A 25,936-nucleotide genomic window follows, 5' to 3' on the forward strand; every position below is an offset into this window, starting at 1 on the left:
GAATTTGCTGGTTCGGCAGATTAATCCCCATTCATGCTGGGGAAAGCATTCCATGACATTAAAGGATTTGTTTGTTTGCTAATCTACTTCAGAATCCATAGGCCTCGACACATTCTCTTTCTCCCTCTCTCTCTAAGGAATCTTTTTTTGCTTTTGTGACTGCTACAATTCAATATCTTTCCATTTAAAGGCACAGTGTACACATGAAAAAAAAATAGTATTCTACCAACGAATGTTTTAACAATGTATTGCATTCACCTGCAAAGCCCCGTTTTAGAATTCCTTACAACCAAGCATAGGAAAGCCTCAAAGTACCTACCACAAAATCTCCTACGTTAGCATTGGGATGTCCTAGTGCTGCAGATACCAGCTCTGTCAGTACATCTTGAACTCACAGTCAGCATCTTTAATCTTGGAGAGTACCAGAGCTCTTTCACACACACAGCTATGGTTTCATCCAGTAGTGAAATGAAAATGGTGATGAAGTGAGAGGCTGAAACTGCTAAACACAGTTTCTGATGCGAAGAGAAGAATACAGTAGCTTTCCAAAAAATGCTTAGATAGGCAGCATATAATTACACAAATTGGGGAAAACACTGCGGTTAACACCCGTTTTCTTAGTGCCAGTTTTTAAATGAGTGCGAAAGGTCAGTCCTTTGGTTTTTCATAGTTCATTTGAAGGGCTCCCAACAGCATAGTATACCTTAACATCATGTGGGGGACTGACTCAATACTAGTCCAAAGGGAAGAGCGCTATTCAATCACCAGTAGCACCTCCTATAACACTAATTTTCATGGGTGAGCTGTCATGCAAATGCTGACCAGGAGTGCCCCTACTTCAACTATAAAAAACACTGAAATCAGAGTCTGCAATGGTACAGTGGAAGGGTTTATTTGAAAAACACACATCTCCTTCAGCTTTTTGTAGAACTTTGTAGTCAATATATTAAAACCTGTATAGAAAAAAATGCCCTAGTTAAACTATTGTGCATAAAATCCCTGCAGAAAATGCATGATTTGGCTTCCTAAAGTGAAGATTAATAAATGAATAAATGGAAGTTGCAGAGACAGCAAACACAAATCCAAGATTAAAACTTGGTTTCAGTTGTAACACTAACAATCATTATTTGTCTTCCCGATATTAACACTACCAATCAAAACTGAACCTACTTAAAAGAATTGCAACTCTGCATTTCTCTGCCACCTCACAAAGGTTCTTTATCTGAATTTATACATCAGATAGAGGACTTTAAGAAACAGTCTGTACTTTACATTAACATTTAAAATGTTTTGCTATTTTTTATTTACAATAGTTTCTTCTATATCAACGGTAGAAAGAAGAGGTAGGCATGAGCAGGTTTTGAAGTACATGATATAAAAATGGCTGGTGACAACATAAATTTCATATTCTAAAATGGAGGCCCATTGCCCACAATATCTGCTGTGCACAGGCAGGAACGCAAGGGGACAATAAAAAGATCAGTTGCATTTCCCCATGGGCAGGTTCCTTGCTCAACCTGATCTCAGTGCAGTGTAGAGCAATTTTGGGGTGCTTTAGTGTATGTCAGTTGGGTATGCTGCCAAGGGCCCAGTATGCCAGCTCAGAGTAGTACTCAGACCACATTCTCTTCTCACCCTCCACATGTCACCAATTCTGAGATTGTACGGAATGATGGTACAGGAAAGGACGGTGTCTACTAAAGGCATGAGCTGATGTTCTGGTTATTTCAAAAGAAGAAAACATAGTTTAGGATTATGCACTCAAGCTAGGGTTTTAAAATGCAAGAAAGAAAGGCACAATATATTTGAGACAGATTTTCAAAACGTGTGCATGATAATAAAACTTTGCAATTATGTACACTTTTCATCTGAGGAACTCAATATACTGGCCAAATTCATCTGTGGTATAGTCCCATTGACTATAGCATTGTGAATGAAGTATAATGGTCATGTGAAGATATGAAATGATCTGAAAGAGAGTTGAATAAGAAAGGAGACTATTTTAGACCATGACTCTATGTGAGGGAGATAATAATAGTAGGAAATAATTTTAGAAATTTGCCGCATTTACATAAAATGTATTTTTAGATTAATCAGAATTCAGTTATTTAGTCATGACATAGCAAAAATAGTATTTAATAAAAGTTTGTGTGTAATCGCAAAGATTATATAGAAGGCTGGATTAAATGGTTCCCTTAAAAGCTGTGGGAAATTCAGTTGTGTGTCAAAATTTGCTGTGTTTGTATAAAATTAGCCAAATCTTTTAAATTTGTCCCTCATTAGCTTGGCCAATTTGTTTGGGAAACTTTGATAAGATTTTCAAAAATGCAACTTCACTACATTCTTTTTTTCACAGTTTAAAAGAAACAGTAGATTGTAGCTGCAGTGAAAATCTGTTCTATGCATTAGGGAAAAATGCAAGATTGGACTCCTTTTCAAATTAAGTTAAAGACATTTTAGCATTTTGTTCATTTTTGGCAAACCAGCTGGAAGACATTCTATGCTATTTGCAAGATGTTGTTATTGGAAGTAAAAGTTAAATTTTATATTTAAACAAAGTTTGCCTGAAACACTGAAAAGTCAATTTAATGTTAACAGTGCCACAACTCAAACAGTATCTGAGCCAAAGATAAGCTCCAAAAGATAATTAGAGCAGGGTAAAAGGACAGAAAAGCCTTAGCCCTAAAGAATGTCAGGATATAAGTACTGAAACTACTTTTCTAGAAGGGGATATGACTTTTTACATGGTGTGTTTTTCTTGTTCACCAAACCTATATTTATGAAAATTAAATTATACAAACTATCCAAACAATATGAAAAGGAGTAACCCACTAGAAGCAAGAATATTCGGATTTGAAGGTAAAATTCATCTTTATCTTACTGTTTGGTATGGGGATATTGAGATGTGTATGGTCTCCTACCATTTAGAGATTACTGCAATGTCAAGAAATGACATGTTGAGTTAAGTATGACGTGAAAAGTTTATTTCTCAATTTCTTGTGTTAAAAATGATAATCTAAAAACAAATCATTAATAGAGAATCTCTTTGGAATGCTCTATCCTACATCATCCTCATCTATTAACTCCAACAAGAGTTGGGGCACTGCGCATGCTACAGGATCATGTACTCTGGCATGTAAATTCAAGCCATGCCTGTAGCTGTTTTGGCAAAGTATTTTCCAAATCACTTTCAAAATGGCTATGAAGGTTTTTTGTTACTGATGATCTTTCTTCCAAATTACTTTCCAACACAAAGTGCCTGTTATTTTTCCAGCATTCTCATTAGATGGTACAATGCTGATGTTCAGCTATAACATTAGATTACTGTATCTTTCATAAGGAACTGGGTATGCATGATCATACATTTCTTTATAGCTCAGACAATCTTTTCTCAGGATAAAGCAAGTCTTCAAGTGGCATAAATTTACCTACATTTTCCACAAGATATTTAGTTGCAAAACAGATAATTTGCCATATTTTAAAAAAGCAAGTTACAAAAAGCTTAAATTGCTTTTTCTATTCCACAAATCCAGAAAAAAAAGAGAGAAATATTTCCAGTTTAACATTTATTAATTCTTATAGCTGTATATCAAGATATGTGGTACAATGAGGGAAGTGAAAGATGGTGCATTTAATAAAGAATAAGGGACATTTTTCACAGGCACAGTGGGTGGCTGGGTGCCAGATCCTATGCTTTCCCCAATGCCTGATATTCCAATTCTGCAGCCTTTGCAAGAAGTGGGAATCACGCTGTTATCAACGGGAATCTCAATTATGGAATGGGCTGCAAACTCTTGTCATCATGTTTCTTCCCCCAGTCTATTTTGGTCCATATTCCCATGATATCTGAGCACATCCCAAGAAATGAAGTCCACATCAACAGAGTAATATTTAGGGGTCAGATTTGTGAACTGTGTTAGATTAGGAGTAAGTTAACTGGCTCCTTTCTGTAAAACATACACAAAGTTCAGAAGGATAACGGTATGACTGCTGAATGTTTGACAATGTCTAGGATTTAAATTGCTCTGATAAATGTTTTGGATATCCTCAGCCTGAATTATAGTCACTTTAGAAAAAGTGAGTTAAAACTAATTTCATTTTCTGTATCTGCCCCTGCATCCTTCTGCCAATTTTTCCATTTTCCTATTTAATTATTTTTCTCTCTCTTCTGGTCTGGTGCAGAAGACACACACAAACACCACAGGAGAAACTCTGAAACGATCAATACAGCAAATACCATTAAATACAAAAAGGACGTAATTTTTTCCTCCTCTAATCTCTCTCAGTTGTAGAAATCTGAAACTTGCAGGAAGAGTAAGTTAATAAGCAGGCAGATGTTTGATTTTCAAAGATGAGAGTATCCCTTTAAAGGGCTATACTGAATGAGAGGAACTGAACAAAACAAAGAAATAGTCTAAACAGAGTCAAAAGCCTATTCCTTTAAAGGTACAGAAGGGGTGGGCACAAACAGTTACAGAACTACCATAGAAAGCCAAATTCTTCAAAACTAACAATAAATACAAAAAATAAGCCAAAAGGAGATAAAACCTGAAACTATTTTACTTGACATCAACAGGTAACGGCATGATTGGGATATCTTCGACTCTGAAAAATATTAGCCAAATCATGCAATTACCTGTTGAAAAAGTCAGATCCTTTCAGTTTTTATTACCATTTGGCTTTTCCCCCTTCTAATTATTGCTTTTGATCAATCTGCCTTTCAAATCATATCTGGGGTATAATAGCTCATTTTTTATTATTGTCAAAAAATAACTCTTCATGTAATTTTACCTGATCAGTCTGTTTACAAGAATACATGTCCAAGAAACAACCTGCCATGGTTTGTGTAAACAAACCAGTGATGAAATAAGTTTAAAAATCTGTATCTGTACCCCCACATGTTTGTGGCCACTTGCACCAGTTCCTTCAACTAGATATTTTTATTCATTGAATTTTCTAGGAAATATCAAAGATTTTTAGTGGTCTAGTTTAAATGTAAATTTTTTCAAGTCTTGCATGCCCTGTATCATGAAACAATTAACATCTCTCAACTTTTTCCCATTTTACAATATGTCCTTTATCAGTCAAGGTACAGTGCTTGGTAGACTAAATAATTACATATAAAAATATTGTATTATAAAGAGAAAAATTTACATATATGTGTAAGAAATACACATTTTATCCAATCAAAAAGACACTCATAATATTTATGGTTTAAATTTAAAACATTTTTTCCTTGACATCTGGAAATAGTTATAAATGACCAAGAATTAGAAACAGTCCATTTTCACAATCTTTATAATAAGCCTAATGTTGTATTTTAAAAATGTAATTTATATTCCTACCTTATAATATAAGGAAAAGGAAGATGTCCAAGACTGAAGTTAAACATTGTGCTGTGATCAATTAGGAGCACCTTAACTTTTTTTTTTTTTTCCAGGGGAGGGGGAGGAGGAGAAGAAATCTGAATGTTTGGCAGGCCTGTTTGGCAACTTTTTGGGATGTCATAAATCAAAGATTTCAGAATATTTTTCAGCATGTATTCATGCCACTCCCAGTCTTTATGAGGCTCCTTGGTGCGGAACTGACAACCAGACACACAAAGATTAAGACTGTAGGGGCACTTGTTGCAAATATTTTCAAGGAAATGATCTAAGGATCAGTCTAAAAATTACTCATTTAAGAGTCCTTCCCCCCTCTCTGACTGATATGTATGTGCAGATTTAAACCAGAAATCTGAATTATAATAATGCAGATAATATATTTTTATTATAAACTACATTTCCAACAACTTCCACTGTATTCACATAGTTCCCAATTGATGTCTATTATGAAATTTGTGCAGTGGAGTTCATTTCAGATATGCCATTTACAATACAAAATTCCTAAGCTCTCAAGAACTTTACAAAAGAAAATTTACTGTATACAATTGAAATCAGCCTCCCACTCTCTCTCTCTCTCTATACACACACACACACGCGCGCGCGCGCCTATATATTCATTTCTCAAAGTGCATGAAGTCCACTCTGCCCCTGATAATCTTCATAAAACTTCCTTAGTGACTCAGGAATTCTAGGGGTCACAATACTTAATGCATGTTGAAAATGTTGTCCCATAATACATTTGGCTTGTATATCTTCTTGCAGGGCTAAAAGGGCTGCTTCTCTACAGACTGCTGTTATCTGTAAATGAAAAACAAAAATAATTTACATGTATTTTTTTAATCCAAAAATTCATCTTTGTTTCCAGACCAAACATGATCTGAAATAGAATATGGCAAATATCACGGAAGACCATTACTATATAGTGATAGCCTGTCCCCTTCCCTCCGTCTCCCCCAGTAGTTCAGCTTCTAGTGCTTGATTTCCACTGAATGGGATTTGTGGGTCCTGAGCATCTGTGAAAATCCAACTATAATAGATCCAACTTAAAACCTCATTCCATTACACTTCAAATTATATTACTATTATTTCTAATTTAATTACCATATGCTTCCCTAGTGTTTTTAAACTCTCTGCAATGCTTACTAAAATAATAATCCAATGATCAGGGGCAAACAAACAATCTGATATATGTCTCTGTTGATAACCCGGAAGAACAGATATTCCAAATCCCTGTGACTGCTTTCCTCCTTAAAGCCTATATGGGAAAGAAGTAAATACAATTAATTTAGAGCGGAAAGCTGGGAAGAGGAAGGAAGAAAGGGAGAGCGAGAGAGAGGGGTGTGTTAAAGGGAAAGTGGGCTATGGTCTCATACTCTGAAATGTATTTTTAAGCCCTCTGGACTTCAGACAGCGGAAACAGACTGATGCCAGTGTCACTCTAAAGACACATTACTGTGGTGAAAAGAGCTTGTGGAATGAAAAGAGATATTGTGATTTCCAGTGCAACAGGGAAAACAGTGATTGATATTGACTGCACCCTTATATCTGTAAATGAAAGAGCCAGCTGAAACACATTTGTCCAGCCATTCAGCATATTTTCTCTGTTTGTTCACTTACTGAAAAGAGTTCCACTGCTTATGCTGTACTAATGGCTGCCAAAGCCGTTAGTAACGTTTTAGAGGATTTGTTTAGGAGGCTTTCACAAAAAACACGCACGGATTTAGATGGCTTTGTCAAGTTACAACAATCTTACTATTAGTTCTGTGCTGCTTTAATGAGCAGTGAAGCTAAAACACAGCTGTTATGTATTTTAATGCTTTTAAAAATGCACAGCCACTAAATTGTTGAAAGAGATTTAGAGCATCAACTTCTCACAGAGACCTAGTAAAGTTCTAGAAACAAATGTAAATATCCTGACCATTACATTCCTCTTTTCTAGAAGAATATTTTCAAATTCCTATCTATCACAGATATAAAGCTAGTTCAAATTAAATTAAACCTTTAAAGGGGAGCAAACTATTGTGCAACTATACGCTAAAATCGGCCTGAACCAAAAACACGTGCCAAACCTACCCTGTACGTTGAAATGACAGGGATTTTTGAAGTTCAGACTCTTTTCTCTTTAGTACATAGAGTGCCACTGCATTAGTTTTTCATGATACCAAATAGAATAACTCTTTTTTACACGTTTATCACTTGTTTTCTGAAGTCTTTTCAGATCCATCAATGGAGGAACAACAGATTTTGCTTGGACAAATCTGCCTACAACGACCATTAATCATCTAGAACACTAGAACTACTGAAGCAAAATATCACTCAACCAGAAATCCAATGGTGAGTGACTTGTGTATTTTTATTCCTTCAAGCTCCAGTACAGTGCAGAGTTAGGAACAGTATATGTTTGGCAGATATAATAAGAATTCAGAAAAAGAGGAAGCAAACACTACTACTTTATCTTCCTCTATTTCACTCACATACTGATACACAGAGGAGGAATTTGCCTACCAGCCAATACTTCTAGTGGTTTTATGTTGTCTCTACGTTCCTGCCAAAAATATCAGCAACAGTGACCATACTTAACTTCCAAAGGCTGCTGAGTTCTTTTGTTTCTAGTTTTACTCTTAAGAATATTCAGGAAGGCTCCACAGTATTTGAAAATTACAGGGTACACACGGATTCCACTACATTGATACATTTGGTTTGTTATTCAGGACTATGTGAATTGCTCAGATGAGAAAAGCAGTTAATGTACAAAAATAATTTGTTTTATTAATTCTGTCTCTTATTCTAGTTACATTCAAAATTCAAATTTTTATTATTAAAATTATTTGACTAATCCTGTCATACATTAATGTACTCCAAGGCTTTCTATTACTCAATATTCAAAATTTGGGCCATTTAGATTGGTCATGTATGATTATGTGGTATAATTTATAGACCACTGCTGACTGAGAATATCAAGTGGCTGAAGTGGAGGATTAAGGAAAGCAAATATTGAATAATTTTTTGCAAGTATGTTAATGTGCAAATTTAAAATATTTTTTCCACAAGCATTCTCACTAGTAAAATTCACACCTATGTATATTTGTGGAAAGAGAAAACAAAAGTGATCTGAAATTGAATTTAGTTTGGTAAAATTGCTTGCATTATTTCCCAGCTCGACTGTTCAGATACATGTTATTACAGTTTGTTTGGGCAGATAAGTTTAGCTTATCTCACAGTATGCAGAAACTGGAGAATCAGTATTGGATTGTAAGATGCAGAATGGAGTGAGACTAAAAGAAAGTGGGAAAGAAAGGGTGAGAGAAAGACTCTAAAACTAACAGAAAGAAAGAGGGGGTTGAACAGCATACACACTCCCCATACCAGGAAGCAACATAAACCCTACAGTTGCAGGCCTAGTGGATGGGAGGATTTCTGAAAGAAAGCGGAGACGTCAAGAAACAGGCTTCTCTCCACACTTAATAGAAACGCACCAAGAAATTTGGTGGAAATCAATGCTGCAGACAGACTATTATTTTTCCCTCCATGCCTTCTATATACATGTATGCAGGATCTGACCCATAAAGGCATTAATTGTTTCACTACGTTTCTTCCCTAGCACACATCTCAGGTGTCTGGTATTCTCTGAATTTTTTTTACCAGACAGGAGGTTAAAATACCCAACTGTCTGGGTGAATACTGGACACCTGGCAACCCTAGTGAGTGAGGGTGGGGAAAGTGAGCGATGAGGGGTGGGGAGGAGGAGGAGAAGAGGGGCCCTGAAATGAGTTGGGGTGATGCTTTGGAGGATGGGTTGGGCAGGTCAATGGTATTTGGATTTGTGCAAGTAGAAAGTTGTACAACTTATGTGAAGAATTAGAAAAACTTCCTAAGAGATGGAGGCAAATGAATATAAGTGGTTTCCATCAGAACCTACCAATTGCTTGCACAATAGCGGGGCTCTGGTCATGGTTTCTATGGAAAATAGAAACTTGGACTTGAGTTTAGAAAAGGCAGCATTTTCTGTGTGTCTATGTTAATGGCAAAGCCTGGAACTGTTAAACAACTTGAGCTACCATGGGTTCCCAAACTGGGGGGGGGGGGGGAGGAGAGGGCGTGAAGAAATTCCAGGGGGGGGCGCGAGGCTACCCAGCCACACACACCCTTGTCAATCCCACCCCAAGTTTTGCTGCTATTTTTGGGGGGAATGCGGGGCGTGAGGGTTTCTCAAAAATAAAAAAAAAGTTTGGGAACCATTGTAGGCTCTCATTCCTAAAAGTGACAGAAAGAACCTTAATAAGGAACATTAATTTATCCCAGAAAGGAAAAAGATGTTGGTATCTTTCTCCCTCAGTCTTTCAATGACCATCACAAGAAGGCAATAGAAGAGCAATGTGAAATAGAACAGAGCCTTCTTTCTTTAGTGACAGCATGAACAGACTGTAAGCAGGGCTTATGGGAAACGCAGACAAACTTCCAGGAGATCATAAAGGATCAGAAAATCCACTCCCATCGTATTTGAAACTATGAGGTCCCACCTGGAACTTTGTCTATTCAAATACTTTTGATTTACTGGGGTCAGTGGATCTTCCCCATAGGCTGGAAGGGGTCCTTTAGCCATGGGTGAGCTTACGCCTGTCCACTTTCTGGAGCAAAATAGGATCTCAGGTATGCAGAGGGCACTTCCTAACTTTGTGAGGAAAAAGGATTTTATAGATTTCTGCCAAACTCTATTCACCTAACTCTGAGTCTAACCAAATGTGTATGGAAACTAGATAATGTTTCCTAATGAGACAGCAGATGAACACAAATACAGCTACACGTTTCTTCAGCATCTTATGGATAATCAACATTGTATTTTCCCCCATTTTTGCAACAGAAGTCATGTAACGGTTCTTGTGTAGTTATGTAATATTCTTTTGTTCACAAAGGCCTAACATTTAGGGAGGCAGACAGCAAAGAAAGCAAATCACAAAAACAAAATAGTACGGGAAAATAATCTGAACAATGAATGACTTCATGCCATCACCATCCTAGTAAAAAAGAGCAAATGTAATACAAGTACAAGGATATATCCTTGTCAGAGAAGGTCAGAGAAAAGCAATAAATAGATTATCAAAGACAATTGCAGCCTTGGTGGGAGAAAGCAATTTCCCATGATATGAAATGTCTTGAGCACTAAACCTTAGGAAATCCAATTATCTTATCTTCAAGTGCAAAAGGGCAAAAGCACCAAGTGTGCTGGACTCTGCATGCTATGAAGAATAAGAATCATATTATGACCCTTTCAGAAAAGTGAAGTTATGGTAAAGCTACTGATAAACATATACTATTCTTAATCACAGCATAAAATTAAGTAATTTTGTTTGTCTGACAGCACTGATTGGTAAAATAATGATGACATTAATGAAAGTCAGGAACAATAAAATGATTAATCAGCTAGCAACAGATCAGGCAACATGTAATTAAGAAATTACTGTAGAGGTGCAGGACATTTCCTGGGGATTAATAACCAGCTAGTAGGAGTTGAAGGCTTGAGGTGCAGCTGAAGGTTGTTAATCCCATATGGAACACAGAAAAGTACTTACATTATTAGTGCTATTATAAGCTAAAACTAAAACAAATATTTAAACATTTTTTTCCTAAAGGGGATGATAGAGAACTACATAACATATTAGTCTGACTGCGTGGATCACCTCTCAACATATTCTCCACTTTCTCATCACATTAATAAAACAGATTAACAAAAAAGACGAGGTGCTAACAAAGGAGCTGAACCATCCACAGGGAAATGTTGGTTTTAAGAACTCTAAATTCAGGAAGAAAAATCATTCATTCATAATCTTACTATGCAAGCCAAGGAAGCTAGTTTATGAAGTGTCTGTATGAGAAGATACACGTCATTTGCCAACAGAACTGTCACCCGCACATAAAGCCACACAGAATCTCACAGCTGTATTACAAATATGATGGATATTAACACTGAGAGATTTAATTCTAAACAATAAAATGAGCACCAGTTACAGTTCCTAAATAAGCATCACTCAGGATAACCCTTCCTTCCTCAAACCAATGGTTACACTGGCTGATTCAACTTGGCTAACTCCCACCCATTTTGGCATTAAGCATCAATTCTCTCCAGCAGGCTGAAAGTCCTTTTCAGCTTCTTTGTATTTAAAGTGCTCTAAATAGCTTTCAAGAACGGTAAAAAGAAATGAGTTTCTGCGTTAAAGTCTTAGGTATTTTCAAGAAAGTGGTTTTGTTAACAGGGTCTGCTGGGAACACCTGTGAATGTTGAGTTTAATTGGGCTGCAGCTGGTGCTGATTGTATGTGGGTAACTGCCATACTGATTGGCTGGCTGCACACTGTGTTTCATTTTTCTTTTTTTCCTTCCTTTCTAGCTTGTTCCCCCGCTCCCCCAAGTGGATGTTGTAAGGGGTTATGTGTGAGAAGGATTAGGAACCTAAAACAGAATGGTATCCCGTGGACTGTGAATAGTACAAATTGTGGTGCTTCCTGGATGAAGACTACCTGAAAGACTGTTTCTGCATGGTGTGCGCCTAACTAGGCACTCTAAAAGGAAGATTATGGATCTGGAGTACCAATTTTCCCACTCCGCATTCAGAAGAGTTAAAAAGACTCATAAATGACATTTTTAAAAGACATGAATAATACAAGGGCCTAACCCTGAGGGCCAAGATGTCTATTTTTACTCAAGTCTTCTCTCATGCAAACTCCCATCAAAGGCAGGTTGTCTGATTCTCTTTGGCTACGTCTACATTGGCATGATCTTGTGCAAATACTCTGTAACGCAAGAGTTCTTGCGTTAAAGTATTTGCGCAAGAGAGCGTCTACACTGGCATGTGCCTTTGCGCAAGAGATGTGCTTTGCGCAAGAGCATCCATGCCAGTGTAGACGCTTTCTTGCGCAAGAAAGCTCCAATGGCCATTTTAACCATCAGGCTTTCCTGAGCAAGAAATTCATGTTGCCTGTCTACATTGGCCTCAGGTGGACCCTGCTGGTAAGCACTGATATTTCTCTAGGTCGCATTAATATACTACAATTTAAGCTGAGCATTATTATTCAGATCAAACAGTTGTACATTAATGTGTAGTAGGAACTTTTCTTGCACTGGAATCCACACCCCTCCAGTGCAGACTAATGCACCATGGAGACAAGCCCTAAATGAGAATCAGAATTGTGAAGTCTGTTGGATTAAAAAAGAGTAAAGGTCTCAGACATGGCAGACTCTTAAAAACCACAGAGTAAAGAGCAGTCTGGAAGATGAACTGAGGCAGGCACAGAAGACTGGAGGAGATATGGAGACAGAAAACAATAGCTGTGTGCTAAAATTGAACTTTGCTTCCCAATGATTCAGTGACAACCAAACAATAACCAGCCATTTCTAGGTTTGGGTGTTTCATACAAAAGTGGAAAAAAGTACATTAATATGACATGCAAATTCAATTTTCTTCAAAACAGGACTGAACCATGATGCTTTAAAGTAGCTAGAAATGGAAGCTTTGGGCATGTTTGAAAATTAAAGGTTGTAAGTTAGTATTTGCATCTTACTGCAAATACTCATATTTTATTTGTAAAAGAACCTCAATGATAAGAAATGCTGTACCTGGATTTTTAATCTTTCTTTAGTTTATTATAGTATTATAATATTTTTACTCCTTTAGCAAAAGGATAACTCTAAAAGGAATAATATGCAATAATATGCATTAATAAAATATTATATATATATATATAAATCAGGGTGCTTCTTTCCCCTCTCTGGTTAGTAAAAACAAGAGTTCAGTAAAAGTCATAACATTGAATAGCTTATTAAAGAAAACCCAGGCTTGTAGGAAAGACGACAGAACTTTTGCAGTTCATGATTGATAAGGATTTCCTGTCAACATGAGAGAGGGCAGACAGTATAATTTATGTACACCCTCCTTCTATGATCCAAAAGATTGGCCAACCAGTCTCTGCTAGCCAGACACAGGTTCAGAAGAGCAGACTGAAGAAATGTAACTGAACAAAAACCTGACATCTCTACAGATTTTATTAGATAAGATCAGTATAGGACTGGAAGACTTTAATTACTGTTGTTGGATGTATTACTACAAGCTTGCTTCTTTATTCAGTATTAAATCAACACTTCACTTTTTTGTTTAACCATTTATACACATTGACAGGAGGGTATTAGACCCATGTGACAGATGGGTTGCATAAGGTTTTGTGAGTTCTTACACTGCTTGTGACTATGAGATTGTGTCTCCAATTGTCCTTTCCTACTCTCAGTTGGGAATATATTCTTCGGCTCACTCTTCTGACTTCCTGGGCCTATGCATTGTCATCAACGGGGTCCACAGAACCTCATAAACAGGTGAGGAAGTGACCATGAGCAAGGCTTTATGGGAATATAGTGGAGTGGGTAATATATAATTATAGGTGAAAAATGAGCTTGACATGTCCTGCACATGCAATTGCTCATTTTTTGCTGCAAAACCCAGGGTCATTTGTGTTTATGTGACCAAAAGTCACAGAGAGCTAGACATATATGTTCGCGTATCTGTGATGATTATTATTCTATAGTACACTCACACGCACACCCAGATACTATGAGGTATGTGCCTAGAATCAACCACAAGGATTATCCAGGCACTACAGCACGCTGTTTGTATGATGAGAGCTAAATGGAATAAATCAGGATCATTAACAGAAGATGCAAAAGTGTTTTTGCATATATTTCTACTCAGCCGGCATGATTTAACAGACAGAATGAAATTCTGAATATAGTTGTAAGTTTTATTTTTTCCACCGTCTCTTTAAAAAATTTACTACACGTGGTATCTTTCCAAGCAATATATTAAACGTGTAAATTCCACTTTAACATTTGTAACTACAAGCCCAAAATGCCGGTTGCTTTCCAAAACTTACAAAGTTGATACAGATCCCATCACTCTGGCAGAGAAATGGCATTGCTGAACCTTTAACAAAAGAATTCTGTAACATGACGAGTTTTTACATGCTGGGACAAAATATTTTTAAACAGCATTCTCTGCCAACTTCTAGTTTCAGTTATATTTGTGCAACTTAAAAACAAAACAGAAAAAGCTCTCGCTTTTTTTTCATACAAGATTAAAGCTGCATTTTTGGTTAACCTCGGAATTATTTCATTTTATATAAATATTTTAAAGAAAGTTTAACTTGTTCCCTTAGAGGAGAAGGAGGAAGCCAAGCCTGTAGAAAACTAGAAGGAGTGTGTGTGTGTGTGTGTGTGTGTGTGTGTGTGTGTGTACGAGTATATGATCTATACATTTGAGAGAGTTTGTCTGTCTGTAAGCCCAAGAATTCTGCATAAATGGTAAGAGCTAGTACCACCAAAATTAGTATTCAGCTTCCTCTTACCGTAACTTAAAGTAAGATAAGGTTTTGTTTGTGCCAGGAAAATGGATGTCCCTGGAATGGGACAGCTTCTCAAAGCCATACAGTAGACAGACAAAATTACCACGTAGGTGAAAGCGGCTGACTGGAAGGTGCGCCCTCTCCTCAACTGGAATTGACCCAGTCCCGAACCTCGCACCCCCAGGCACCTTTGGGAATAGCCCGCTCCCATGCATTCCTCACGCTGGCTGGGAAGTGCAGGGGGCAGATGAACCTGGATCTGCCCCAGCTCAGCAGCCATGGAGAGTTACTTCTCATCAGCCCTCAAGCTACTTCCCTGAGAGAGAGCTGTGGTAGTCCTCTGTCCATGGGGCAGCCTGTATATCGAACCCCTCATCCCCGAAGCAATGATTTAAATGAAGAAAAACAAAAATGAATTGAGTTAAGGACATGAGTAATGCCAGGTAAATCATTCATATATATATATTTTTTACTTATACACACACTATTTAATCAAAAGTAATTAACAGTGTAGTGTGCTCTCACTGAGAAAGTGTCTATGCTACACCCTTACTTCAAAATAATTGTGGAATGAGGGTTACAGGGACGCTGGAATAGCACACCTGTTATTTCGAAATATATTTAAAGATGCAGAATAGCTATTTTGGGATAACTCCAGTATCCCGAAATAGCGCCACTGTCTAGATGTAGCCTTAGAGTACACTGTCACTACAGAGGATTGTGTGCATGGAGCTACCATTAGTGTGCTGAATACCACCCAGCAAGATGGACTGAATTAGGCCAATTAAAAATCTTCTGAGACCAGCAAGACATATCGTAGCTGTAGTTAGGGACCTCTGTAGAAAAAAACCCCAGCCTTTGAGGCTGCTGGCTTACAAAAATCATTATAGTTAGAGCATTAAACAGTCGCTTATGACTGTTCTCTTCTCAGGAGTGGAGCTGGGTAGGCTACCTTGCTTGGACATATCATCAGATGACACACTGAGTGTATACTATAATGTAGCATGGGAAGACAGACTATTCTCCAGCTGCCTGATGCCTAGCTAGCTTTTCCCATTATGATTACAGGCAGTACCCGGGTTACGTACAAGATAGGGACTGTAGGTTTGTTCTTAAGTTGCATTTGTATGTAAGTCGGAACTGGTACATATTGTAGGGGAAACTCTAGCCAAACATTTCTCCAGAGCACAGTTTTGTTCTCCCACACCTCACTTCCCTCAGTCCTTTATTCTCAAGATGAGGTGTCTGCTGAGAAAAGCCGCTCCGCGTCTGCCTGGTCTGCTGGGGGGGGGGGGGGACGCTAGCTTCGCATCTCCCTCTGCTGGGGGGAAGCAGCTAGTGCGGGGTTGCCTCACCCCGTTTGTAAGTAGGGATCCGATGCAAGTCGGATCCATGTAACCCGGGGACTGCCTGTACTCCTTTTTTTCCACCCAGCTGAATTTAAGATCGAGACCTTTTGGGCTCTTGTCCAAACAAGTTACATAGAGAAAGAAAAGGAATTTTGTAAGGTCCCTCATATCCTACTTGTCTGTGGGAACTGGGACAACAGCCTTCTCTTTAGTAGGTCAAGAGTAAGATTTCCTCTCCCTCTGTTTTCTTCCTTAACCACCAAAGTACACCCTGGACTTATTCTTCACTCCTAACAGTCTCACAGAGCATTAGGATACTGCTAGTACTCTAGTAACTTTTATGGGTTGCTACAGCAAGTAAGAAGAACACAGAAATATCTGTGGCATAAAGATGATCAAACTCTTCTCCCCTTCCACCTGATTAGCCTTACAACTCCCAGTAGGCAGAGATCTAAATTAGGTTCTGATCCTCTGCAACCAGTTGTCTGCCACTGATCCTGAACAGAAAGCTAACCTCTCCTCACAAACAAACAAAAAACAAGCGAAGTGTATACCTTAAAAAAGGGAGGAGAGAAAGAAACTGAGTGAAATTCATTAGGAATGGAAGGTACAGATATTATGATGATGGGCAGCTGTACAAAACCAATAGATAGTGATATTATACCAGGGATTTACTTTTTTGCTTAATCATTTATATACACGTGTGGAGAGGGGAATGTTATCAAAATGTAGTTAGACAGAGCTCTTGGACCTTAATGTAAATGTTGTACAGTCCAAACAACAGGGTGGTCAGACACTGGAATAAATTGCCCAGGAAGGTTGTGGAATCTCCATCTCTGGAGATATTTAAGAGTAGGTTAGATAAATGTCTATCAGGGATGGTCTAGACAGTATTTGGTCCTGCCATGAGGGCAGGGGACTGGACTCGATGACCTCTTGAGGTCCCTTCCAGTCCTAGTATTCTATGATTCTATAACAGAAATGTTCTTGCTTTTATGTCTAACATTTCCCCATACTTAAATGTCCAAGGAACTTTCCTGGGGAAAACATGCTGGAAGGCAGTCATTCCCCTTTGAGTTAACACAATACTAGAGTTTGGCATACTACTGAGCTTAGTTTTCAATTACCAGGCTCTGCCAGAACCCTGTGATGTCCAATGTCATTCTCTGTGGACATCCTCATTGCTGCTTTTGAGGTGTATCCTCCCACAGATAGGTGCATGTGTATAGGACTTAGGAAATAATGAATAAAATCTTTATTACAACTTCCCAGTTAATAATAAAATCAAAGAAAGAAAACTCGCCTACCAACAATAATGCACTGCAAGTTCAAAAGCAGATGCTGTGCATGCATTATTTTGTGTATAGAACCTGGAATCAGTTATATGGGGGTTTTTTTCCTAAAAAAGAATAAAGACTCCCTATCCCACCACTAATATTAAATTGCAATATAGACCATGATCACCATAAGACTTCAGGGTAATCATGCACATTTTTCATTCTTAAAGGATGAAGTGTCAATATCAGGTTGAAATGTCATGGTTTCTGTTGGTTTCCATCACCCAGTAGTTCTTTGTTTACCATATGCCCACATTTTTTAGAGTCAGGCATACAAAGTTGTCTAAGCTGATCATGTGTGTATGAAATAACTCAACTGTGTGTTTAATGCTGAAATTGAATGTGCAAGTTATGCAATACAATGACATTTCAAACTTGCAAAGCCTGGCCCATAATATAATGCACATCATTTTCTATTCATCAGGTGTATGTGACTTGCAATATTTCCATGGTATCTATGACAGTTCTGGCAATAAATATGTATGTGCATGCACATGGAATCTTCTAATGGTGAAGTCAACTATTTCACAAAACTATTACTGAAATGGCGATTGTCACATCGCAATGCACTAAAACAATCTGGGACTTTTTTTGTCTTCATTAAATTGCTATTTTAGGAAACAAAAGTCTGCAATAGGCACGTTATATTGTATAGCTGTACACATGTACACCACTAGTTCCTCCCACAGGATACTTTACTCTGCTATAGATTATTCCAAGTCCTATGAAACAAATATTTAAATATTCATGTAATTTTTTGGGGGAGACGAAGACCTTCCACCCTGAAATCGAGTATTCAAATTTCACTGCCTAACATATCACGTCCTTCCCAAAGTTAATTTTTAATTTCCTGACTAAGTTGCATGAGAAATTTTCAAATAGTCTTGGCACTCACTTCACGGCATGCATGGACCTAATTGCAGGAGTGAATGCAGAGTCAGCCCTAATGGAAACCTCCAGACTAACTGAGCAATTTCTGCAAAATAAGCTAGATGGTTAAATTAAGTTCCAGAAACCACTGCAATTTGAAAAATGATTACAAATGTAATATAATGGGTTCTATATAAAGGGATACAGGTGTCTTAAACATGTCACACAAAATTTGATTTTCTGTTTTCTAATGCCACTATTCACAACTCACACATGTCACAGATGGCTATAAATCTTTGCACTTTCTCCATTATGAAAGACTTTCTCCTTGTACTCAATTTTCTTTATTTTACCTTAAGTCACCCTAATCATGCTCACATCTACTACTGATGATTATATTAGCCCTAAAAGAGTCCTTAAACAAATGAAACGTACTGACTTCCATTCCTAAAAGTCCTGCTTCCAATTTTCTAAAGGAAATTAAATAATGTATAAATCAAATCCTGGGCTCAGGCCCAGGCAGCTGAACATTGCTTTGTCCTTTCAAAGTGAAGAGGAAGTGTCTGCTGCAGAAGGGACAAGCCAAGAGAAATAAAGCTTAACCTCAGCTCCATGTGAAAGCAATTTGGGATAATCGAGGGAATCTGCAAATAGGTTAAAAATGGGACCACATATTAACAGGAGAACTATACATGGAAGTCAGAAACGTATTAAGAGCTGATCTCTGCCTTGGGAAGTGACATATTCTTAATATTGTTTGCAGTGTTGTTGTAGTTGTTTTGATCCTAGAATATTAGAAACATGAGGTGGGTGACAGAATAGCTTTTATTAGATCTACTTGTGTTGGTGTAAGAGAGAAGCGTGGGGTGATCTGCAAAAGGCAGAAAGTAGAGGAGACGACAAACAGGAAGCGAGAGATCTATTTATAGCTGACTATTGTCCCATCATGGTCATCTTGCCATGTCTGAGCTTCCGCGTTCTAGGAATAAGTTCAGTCACACCAAACTTATAGAGGACAAGCCTGCTATGTAGGTAGTGTTCAAGCGGAGCATCATTTTTTCTTTAAAGCAATTTTACGGTTGCGTCTATCCCAGTGCGCCAGCTAGTCTTCTCAAACTGGTGGACTGCAAAGTACCTACTGGCTTTGAACAACTGACCTTCACATGGAGCAAGCTCCTCCCCTCTAATGAAATATACCATCTGGGAAAAAAAGAAAACGAAACATGTGCTAAATACAGTCCTGATATTATTTGACAGGCAACTGCTGTAATTAGCACAGGCCCTCCTATGACTAATGGAAAGGGATGCATTCCATGAGACGAGTTTCTCTTTTTAAATGAGGTCCACATCATCTGAAAGCGTAACAGCTCCAGAATTTTGCTTGTGTGTGCACAGGGGAGGGTAGTGAGAGCAGAAAATTTGGTATCTGAACCCCTCTCTGAATTTCAGAGTTGGACTTCATCTATACATAGTTAGGCTTACCCCAACCCCAAATAGAAATAACCCAAACTCTGGTGGACTGGCAGAGAACAATGGATTTGAAATCTGGAAAGGAATTTTGCAACTTACTCAATACCACCAATATTGTTAATTACTAAAATCATGGAACTATCAATTGTTAAAAAAACAAAACACAGCACAAGATTTCAAAGTCTATAGCTTAATCTAAGAAGGAACAAGAAGATCCATTTTTCAGCAGATAATTACAAGACTTGAATAAATTAATTAAACAATGAACTGGGTGGCTTACCAAATCATGGATTTTGCCAGTTTATGGTTATTACCTGCAAATAAGAATTTTAGTAAAACTTTTTTTTGACTATAACAAGCATGTGGGGAAACAATCTGAAGCAAGTGAAAAATAATGGTCAATTGGTCATGATCTTCAGGATTTTCGTTTTCTCATCTTAATCCCCACCATACAGATTTTATACTAATAATACGTTTGTATTAAAAAAAACAAAAACAAATCAAACAAGGAAACAAAGTTCTTAGCGTGACCACAGGACTTTATACAACATTGAGCATGAAAATGGAATTAAAGAATTAGGCAGTTTTCCTAGAATGTGTTTGTTTGCCATCTTTGAATTTAAATGGAAACTATGGTATTCATACATGAAAAGTAAAGGGGAGCCTGAACAGGTGAGATGTTTGTTTCTCTCTCTCCTGCCCAGCTTTAACAAAGCTATTCTTATTATTTTCTATTCAGGAAAGCAATTAAGATGATCTTTACATTCCACTGGAATCACTGAGACGTGGTATTATAAGATGATACTTAACTGTTCTGAAAGATTTCAAACTTAATCATAAGACTATTTTTAGTACTGTAATACTAGATTTGTGATAATTCCTCCCTTCTGCCCCTCTCAAAAACATAACCTCTAAGTAATTCTCTCCTTGCCCCCCATTACCTGCCAATCTCTTAAATGAAAATGACCTTTCATAAAAAAGACTGTTAGCAAAGTTCCATGTCATAGAAATACCAGCTTTCTTTTGAAATGGAAGATATCCCTGAATTTTAAATCTTGGGTCCAATTTCTCTGATAAGTTAGATAATTCCCACCTTCCATAGAGACCGCTTCCTATGGGAGAGTCAAGTATTTATAGTCTGATTAAATAACTAATTCCAAAATATCTGTACTGGTATTAGAAGGCCCAGAAGACTGGTAAAAGAATCTTAATTAATAAATTATAATAAAGCACTTAAATAATGCTTTATATCTTAAGCACGAGGCACAATCTCAGTAGTTAAACTGCAATGTGAGTTCCCAAACAGACTCACGTGGAACACATTTTAACATAAAAATTATGTTATGAATCATCTTTTACTATTGCATAAATCACCTCCTTCTATTTGTAATTGTGTGACATCCCTGAGTTGTAAGCTATTTAGGGCAGGGTCTTTCTTTTGCAAATGTTTGTGCAGTTCCTAATGCAATGGGTTTGGGATCTCCTGGTACTACTGCAATGTAAATAAATACTGTAATAATACTTGCATTATTATTGCATACTATACGAGTCATTAAAACAGATTCAACAGTTAAAAATCAATTGCCCCTTTTCTGAGAGTGACCTCTTTTATACATGGAAATCTGGAGTAAACACTGAATGTCTAATCTCTGAGAACAGAACTGGTTCTAGTCCCTGACCTGAATAATAAGGTTCTGTGGTCTTTAGTAAGTCACTCAGGGCAAGAACTGTAAAGTTATTTAGGCCCACAAAGATACAAACAGATTCCACTGGGTGGGATTTTCATGGACACCTTGGAACTTTTGCAAATCCCACAACCTACCTGTCTGCATGTTAGGTGTTTAAATACTTTCAAAAACCTGTTCCTAAATTAGATTAAATTTCCCAACTAGAAAATTAGTGATACTTATCTACATATCTATCCAACACTTAGGTGGATAGTGGTGATTATTTAGTTAACATTAATATAGCATTCTGAAGACTGAAAGTGATAAATACTGAAGGTGCTAAATATTGACTATTAAGATGAAATAATCTTAATGTTATATTTACTGTTCAGTTCACCAATCTGTTCTGTAGTATTTCACACTTGATAAGAGTCTGAATATCACTGTGACAGAAATGAAACAGAAAGATCCACTCCGAAGGCACAATATCCAGGATTTTTGAACAAATTAAGTGTTCTTGGTAATACTATTCTCTGTCCTCTAAGCAAAGATAAAAACCCACTTGAGAATTTGATAAACACATGTTCGAGAGCTGCTATTATCCATGTGTTCAACCATACACTTTTTCATAAGACTAGAAAACTGTTTATATGCTGTTTTATGAGCATATTGTCCTTGTTTACAGAATAGCACTTCATAAAAAGTTAACTTGAGTTTATGAACAATTAATCAGTAGAAGGTATGAATCTGATAAATGGGAAATTACCATTCCCAGCAGAACTACGAACCCCCAGGTTGACAAACAGGTATACTTCAAGCCCTGGCCTACAAAGGGAGGGGAGAAACTCTTTGAAAGAGACTGACCTAGAAAGAAATATCTCTCTGGGGAAGTTAGTGAATGTGGCAATCAGTGGAACAGGCCGCAGCAGGAGCCAGAAAGCCGTGGTTGGAGCAGGCTGCAACGGGTAGATTGTGTCAATGGGTTCAGATTTGTGTATAACTTGTAGAAAGCCACTGAAACTGAGCTAGCAGCCCACAGATTAACGTACATTGTCCTACTAAAAATATTAAGGGCAATATAGTGTACATATATTGTACTATGTGTATTTATGATGAAAACCCTCATCTTATTAAGGATGTTAAAATGTGGTTATTTGACTAGTCAACAGAATTTCCATTTCCCTTCTGGGGCTCTTGTACATTTCAAAGGAGGAATGCAGAACTCTGCGTACAGCCCGGGGCCAGCAGGAAGTCCTGTTGAGTCCAGGCTGCACATGGGTGTCTGCTTTGAAATATACAAGAGTCCCCAGAGTTGCTCTTGTAAATTTCAAAGTCACGGAAATGCTGAGAGTCCTCCGCTGACCCGGGCTACACTACATGTCGCTAGGTTCCGGGGAAACATTAATTGTGCATGATCCCGGGTTCTGGGGTGAGGAGCCCGGAATCGGCTGGGGAGTCCCCGGCTGACCCCAGGCTCTACAGCTGCCCCATTAAAAGGTGCACAGGTGGCATTTTAAAAGGGCAGCCACCGCACAGCTGATCCATGGATCAGCTGTGCGGTGGCTGCTCCTTAGAAAAGCTGCCTGGGGGGTTCAAAGCGACAGCACCTCACAGCCACTCTGAAGTACTCCTTTCCCCTTTGCTGCCTCTATCTTATATAGGCAGCAAAGCAGGGGGTGGGGGGGATTTTGACTAGTTGACTAGTTAAAATACTATCCAATAAGCAAATGCTTATCAGATAGTCGACTAGTCTTTTACATCCTTAATCTGTATAATATGCAGTTGTAGGCTCCCAGGAAAGAGAGATTATAAATTATGTAGGAAAATGTATTTTAATATAAATTTTGCACCTGCTTCTCTATCAACTGCTGTTAGGCTGCAGAATCATTGGATATAAGTCTACAGAAAACTTGTGCGTTTAAAGGACGTGCTTCCTCTAACTTAACCCTCCTCTGCTTCCACTACTTTCTGTGTACACAGTAGAACATAGCCTGCAAGTAGGAAAGTTATGAAAAAAGCAGAGAGAAAGCGCTGAACATGGTGCACAGGTGGCCTGCATCCGCACTAATCACCAAAGCAGTGTTACACCTGCCCTGTGTCCTTTTCCACCAGTATAAACAGCTCAAAGTACAATTATGTAGCTGGCCTTAGGTGCTGAGTGCTCTCTACCAGGAACAGGCCCAATCACTATAATGAGATTTGAAAGAGCTGGTCTGGGTCCTTATTCACCATCAGGTCAATTTCTCTCTTGGGATAACACCGGTGAAATCAATGTCACCAGAGAATTTGGCCCATTATTATTTTAAAAGTTATTCCTTTAGTAAACAGCTGTTTTGGAGTTTGGAAATTGTTTTACCGTGTATCCTGCTATATACTGGAAAATATTAATTGTGCATGAAGATCCCTTGTGCAACAATTCTTGGAGAATGCACAAAAGCAGACTGAAATATGAATGAAAACAAGCAGGCTAAAATATGTTTAACAAATGTGAAAATTAAATGTTGGCTGTATGCTATAAAAAAAATCAGCTCCTAAAATACTCCATTTTAAAAAAAATGCAATGCAATCAGATGTGATCAACAGTAATTTAAACTGCAGATGATTTATGCATGGCAGTCATATGTGTTTGTTTATGGAATACGCATCTGGTAACGTGAAATATTTCTGCAATAATGGAAAGTTATAGCTGAAAAATGTGCTATGCTCTTTAGAAGGACTAATTAAATCTCCATTAAATTAAAAAAATAGAAAAACAAATGATGATTGTCAGCAGACCGTAAAAACCAGAGAATTCTTAAATTATATATTATTGACACAAAATATATCATGTTTACCCCACAAACATAACAGAGGTATAATATAACCCTCTGTTCTCCTCTATAAGAGTGAGTCTGTAAATCCACACTTCTCTCAAACTTTATATCGGTATAAGCAACATGTTAAAATTTTCCACCTTCAGGGTAAATATAAATCTACTTTTTGAAGGCTTGCAGCATACAAGTATTTTTCTTCTGTGGCATTCCAAAAGCATCAGACACCTTAGATGTCTGGAGAGGTGATCAATATAAATTTTCAATAGATACAGATATATATGAATGATGAGAATGCGAATTCTAATGTTGGTACTAAAATGATATATTCTCTGTTACTCATACTGGAAGTTTAAATACCTCTTGATTTGCATATACAAGTTATCTCAAATAACACTCCTGGTTTCCACCCTTCACCCTTTAATGGTATTTCACAAGAGAAATAATTAATCATGACATTCCTTTGTTTAACTATGTATACTTAGTCCATTATGATATCTCGATGCATATTGCAGGAATTGGAACAAACAGCTGCTGCCAACAATTAAGCAAATCTGTCTATGCTGGGTATGTTCTCTTAGCACAGACAGGAAAAAACATAAAGGTCTTATATAATTCCATGTAACAGGAGGAGTTTGGCTGCCTGATTACTGCCAAGTCCTCATACCATAATCAAGTTTCCGTATCAAAATGCCTCTATTTAAATCAATGGTACGTCCATATCTTGAATAACGTGTGCAGTTCTGGTCACATCATCTCAAAAAAGATACATTTGAATTTGAAAAAGTACAAGAAGGGCAACAAAAATTATTAGGGGCATGGGACAGTTTCTGTAAGAGGAGAGATTAAAAAGATGGGGGAATTTTCAGCTTGGAAAAGAGATGACTAAGGGGATAAGATAGAAGCCTTGATGGACATGGAGGAAGTGAATAAGGAAGTGTTATTTACTCTCCACATAACACACTAACCAGGGGCCAACCAATTTAATCAATAGAGAGTAAAAAAAGGCTTGACCTGCCCCTGCATAGATTTCAGATATGAATCCCCATAATGACCAGGACCTGTTACTTTCACCAGTCCCCCATCATTGCAGGACATATTAGAAGCCCCCTGCAGCTCTGCAAATGGCATCTTTCTACCCTTTTGCACTGGCAAGCTTTTAATCTCTCTCATATACTTACAAATGCCTAGATAATCAAAGTGTTGATCCAGGAACTGCATGGGAATTGGTTTAAGATGGATGAGCAGTATTGCACCAATTTGCATACCATCTTGGTCAGCCAGACCATTTCCACCGGCAGCATAAAGCTGAGACAACTGAAGCACTTAACTACAGGTTTGTTTTCAGAGTGACCATCTCTTAGACCAGTTGCAAATTTGGCAGGCTAATGAGTCTGGTCTGCTGAGCCACAGCTTTATTAGACTAGTTATTTTGGAGTAGATCCCTGTAAACTTTCATGCCTTCCCTGGTGGCCCAGACAGAATAGCTCACCAACCATATGTCACCCTATAAGGCAATCCTCTCCTTGCCCTGTTTCTACCTTTCCACCATGTGGATGAGGGTTTGGGACTTCTGGAGCCAGTTTTCACAAAGCAAAGTATGATCTATTCAAAAGAAATGCATTGCAGCGAAAACCCAACTTCTCCCTGGAAATCATGGCAGGTCC

At 37.8% G+C, this 25,936-nt stretch overlaps 1 protein-coding gene across 4 annotated transcripts in view; it reads right to left on the reverse strand.

The window, feature by feature from the left end:
* Positions 1–871: 871 nt before the first annotated feature.
* AFG2A (AAA ATPase AFG2A) overlaps positions 872–25,936 on the reverse strand; it is a 291,912-nt gene continuing 266,847 nt past the window's right edge. For 3 of the 4 annotated variants that reach the window (XM_075929851.2, XM_075929850.2, XM_075929853.2), the window contains exon 16: positions 872–6,182. In XM_075929851.2, the coding sequence (XP_075785966.2) occupies positions 6,006–6,182 (177 nt within the window). In that variant the 3' untranslated portion in view covers positions 872–6,005. The remainder of the gene's footprint in view (positions 6,183–25,936) is intronic. The other variant, XM_075929852.2, reaches the window with a different exon arrangement.

This window comes from Pelodiscus sinensis, chromosome 4, assembly GCF_052426305.1.
Source record: "Pelodiscus sinensis isolate ZL-2025 chromosome 4, ASM5242630v1, whole genome shotgun sequence".
Lineage (NCBI taxonomy): Eukaryota > Metazoa > Chordata > Testudines > Trionychidae > Pelodiscus > Pelodiscus sinensis.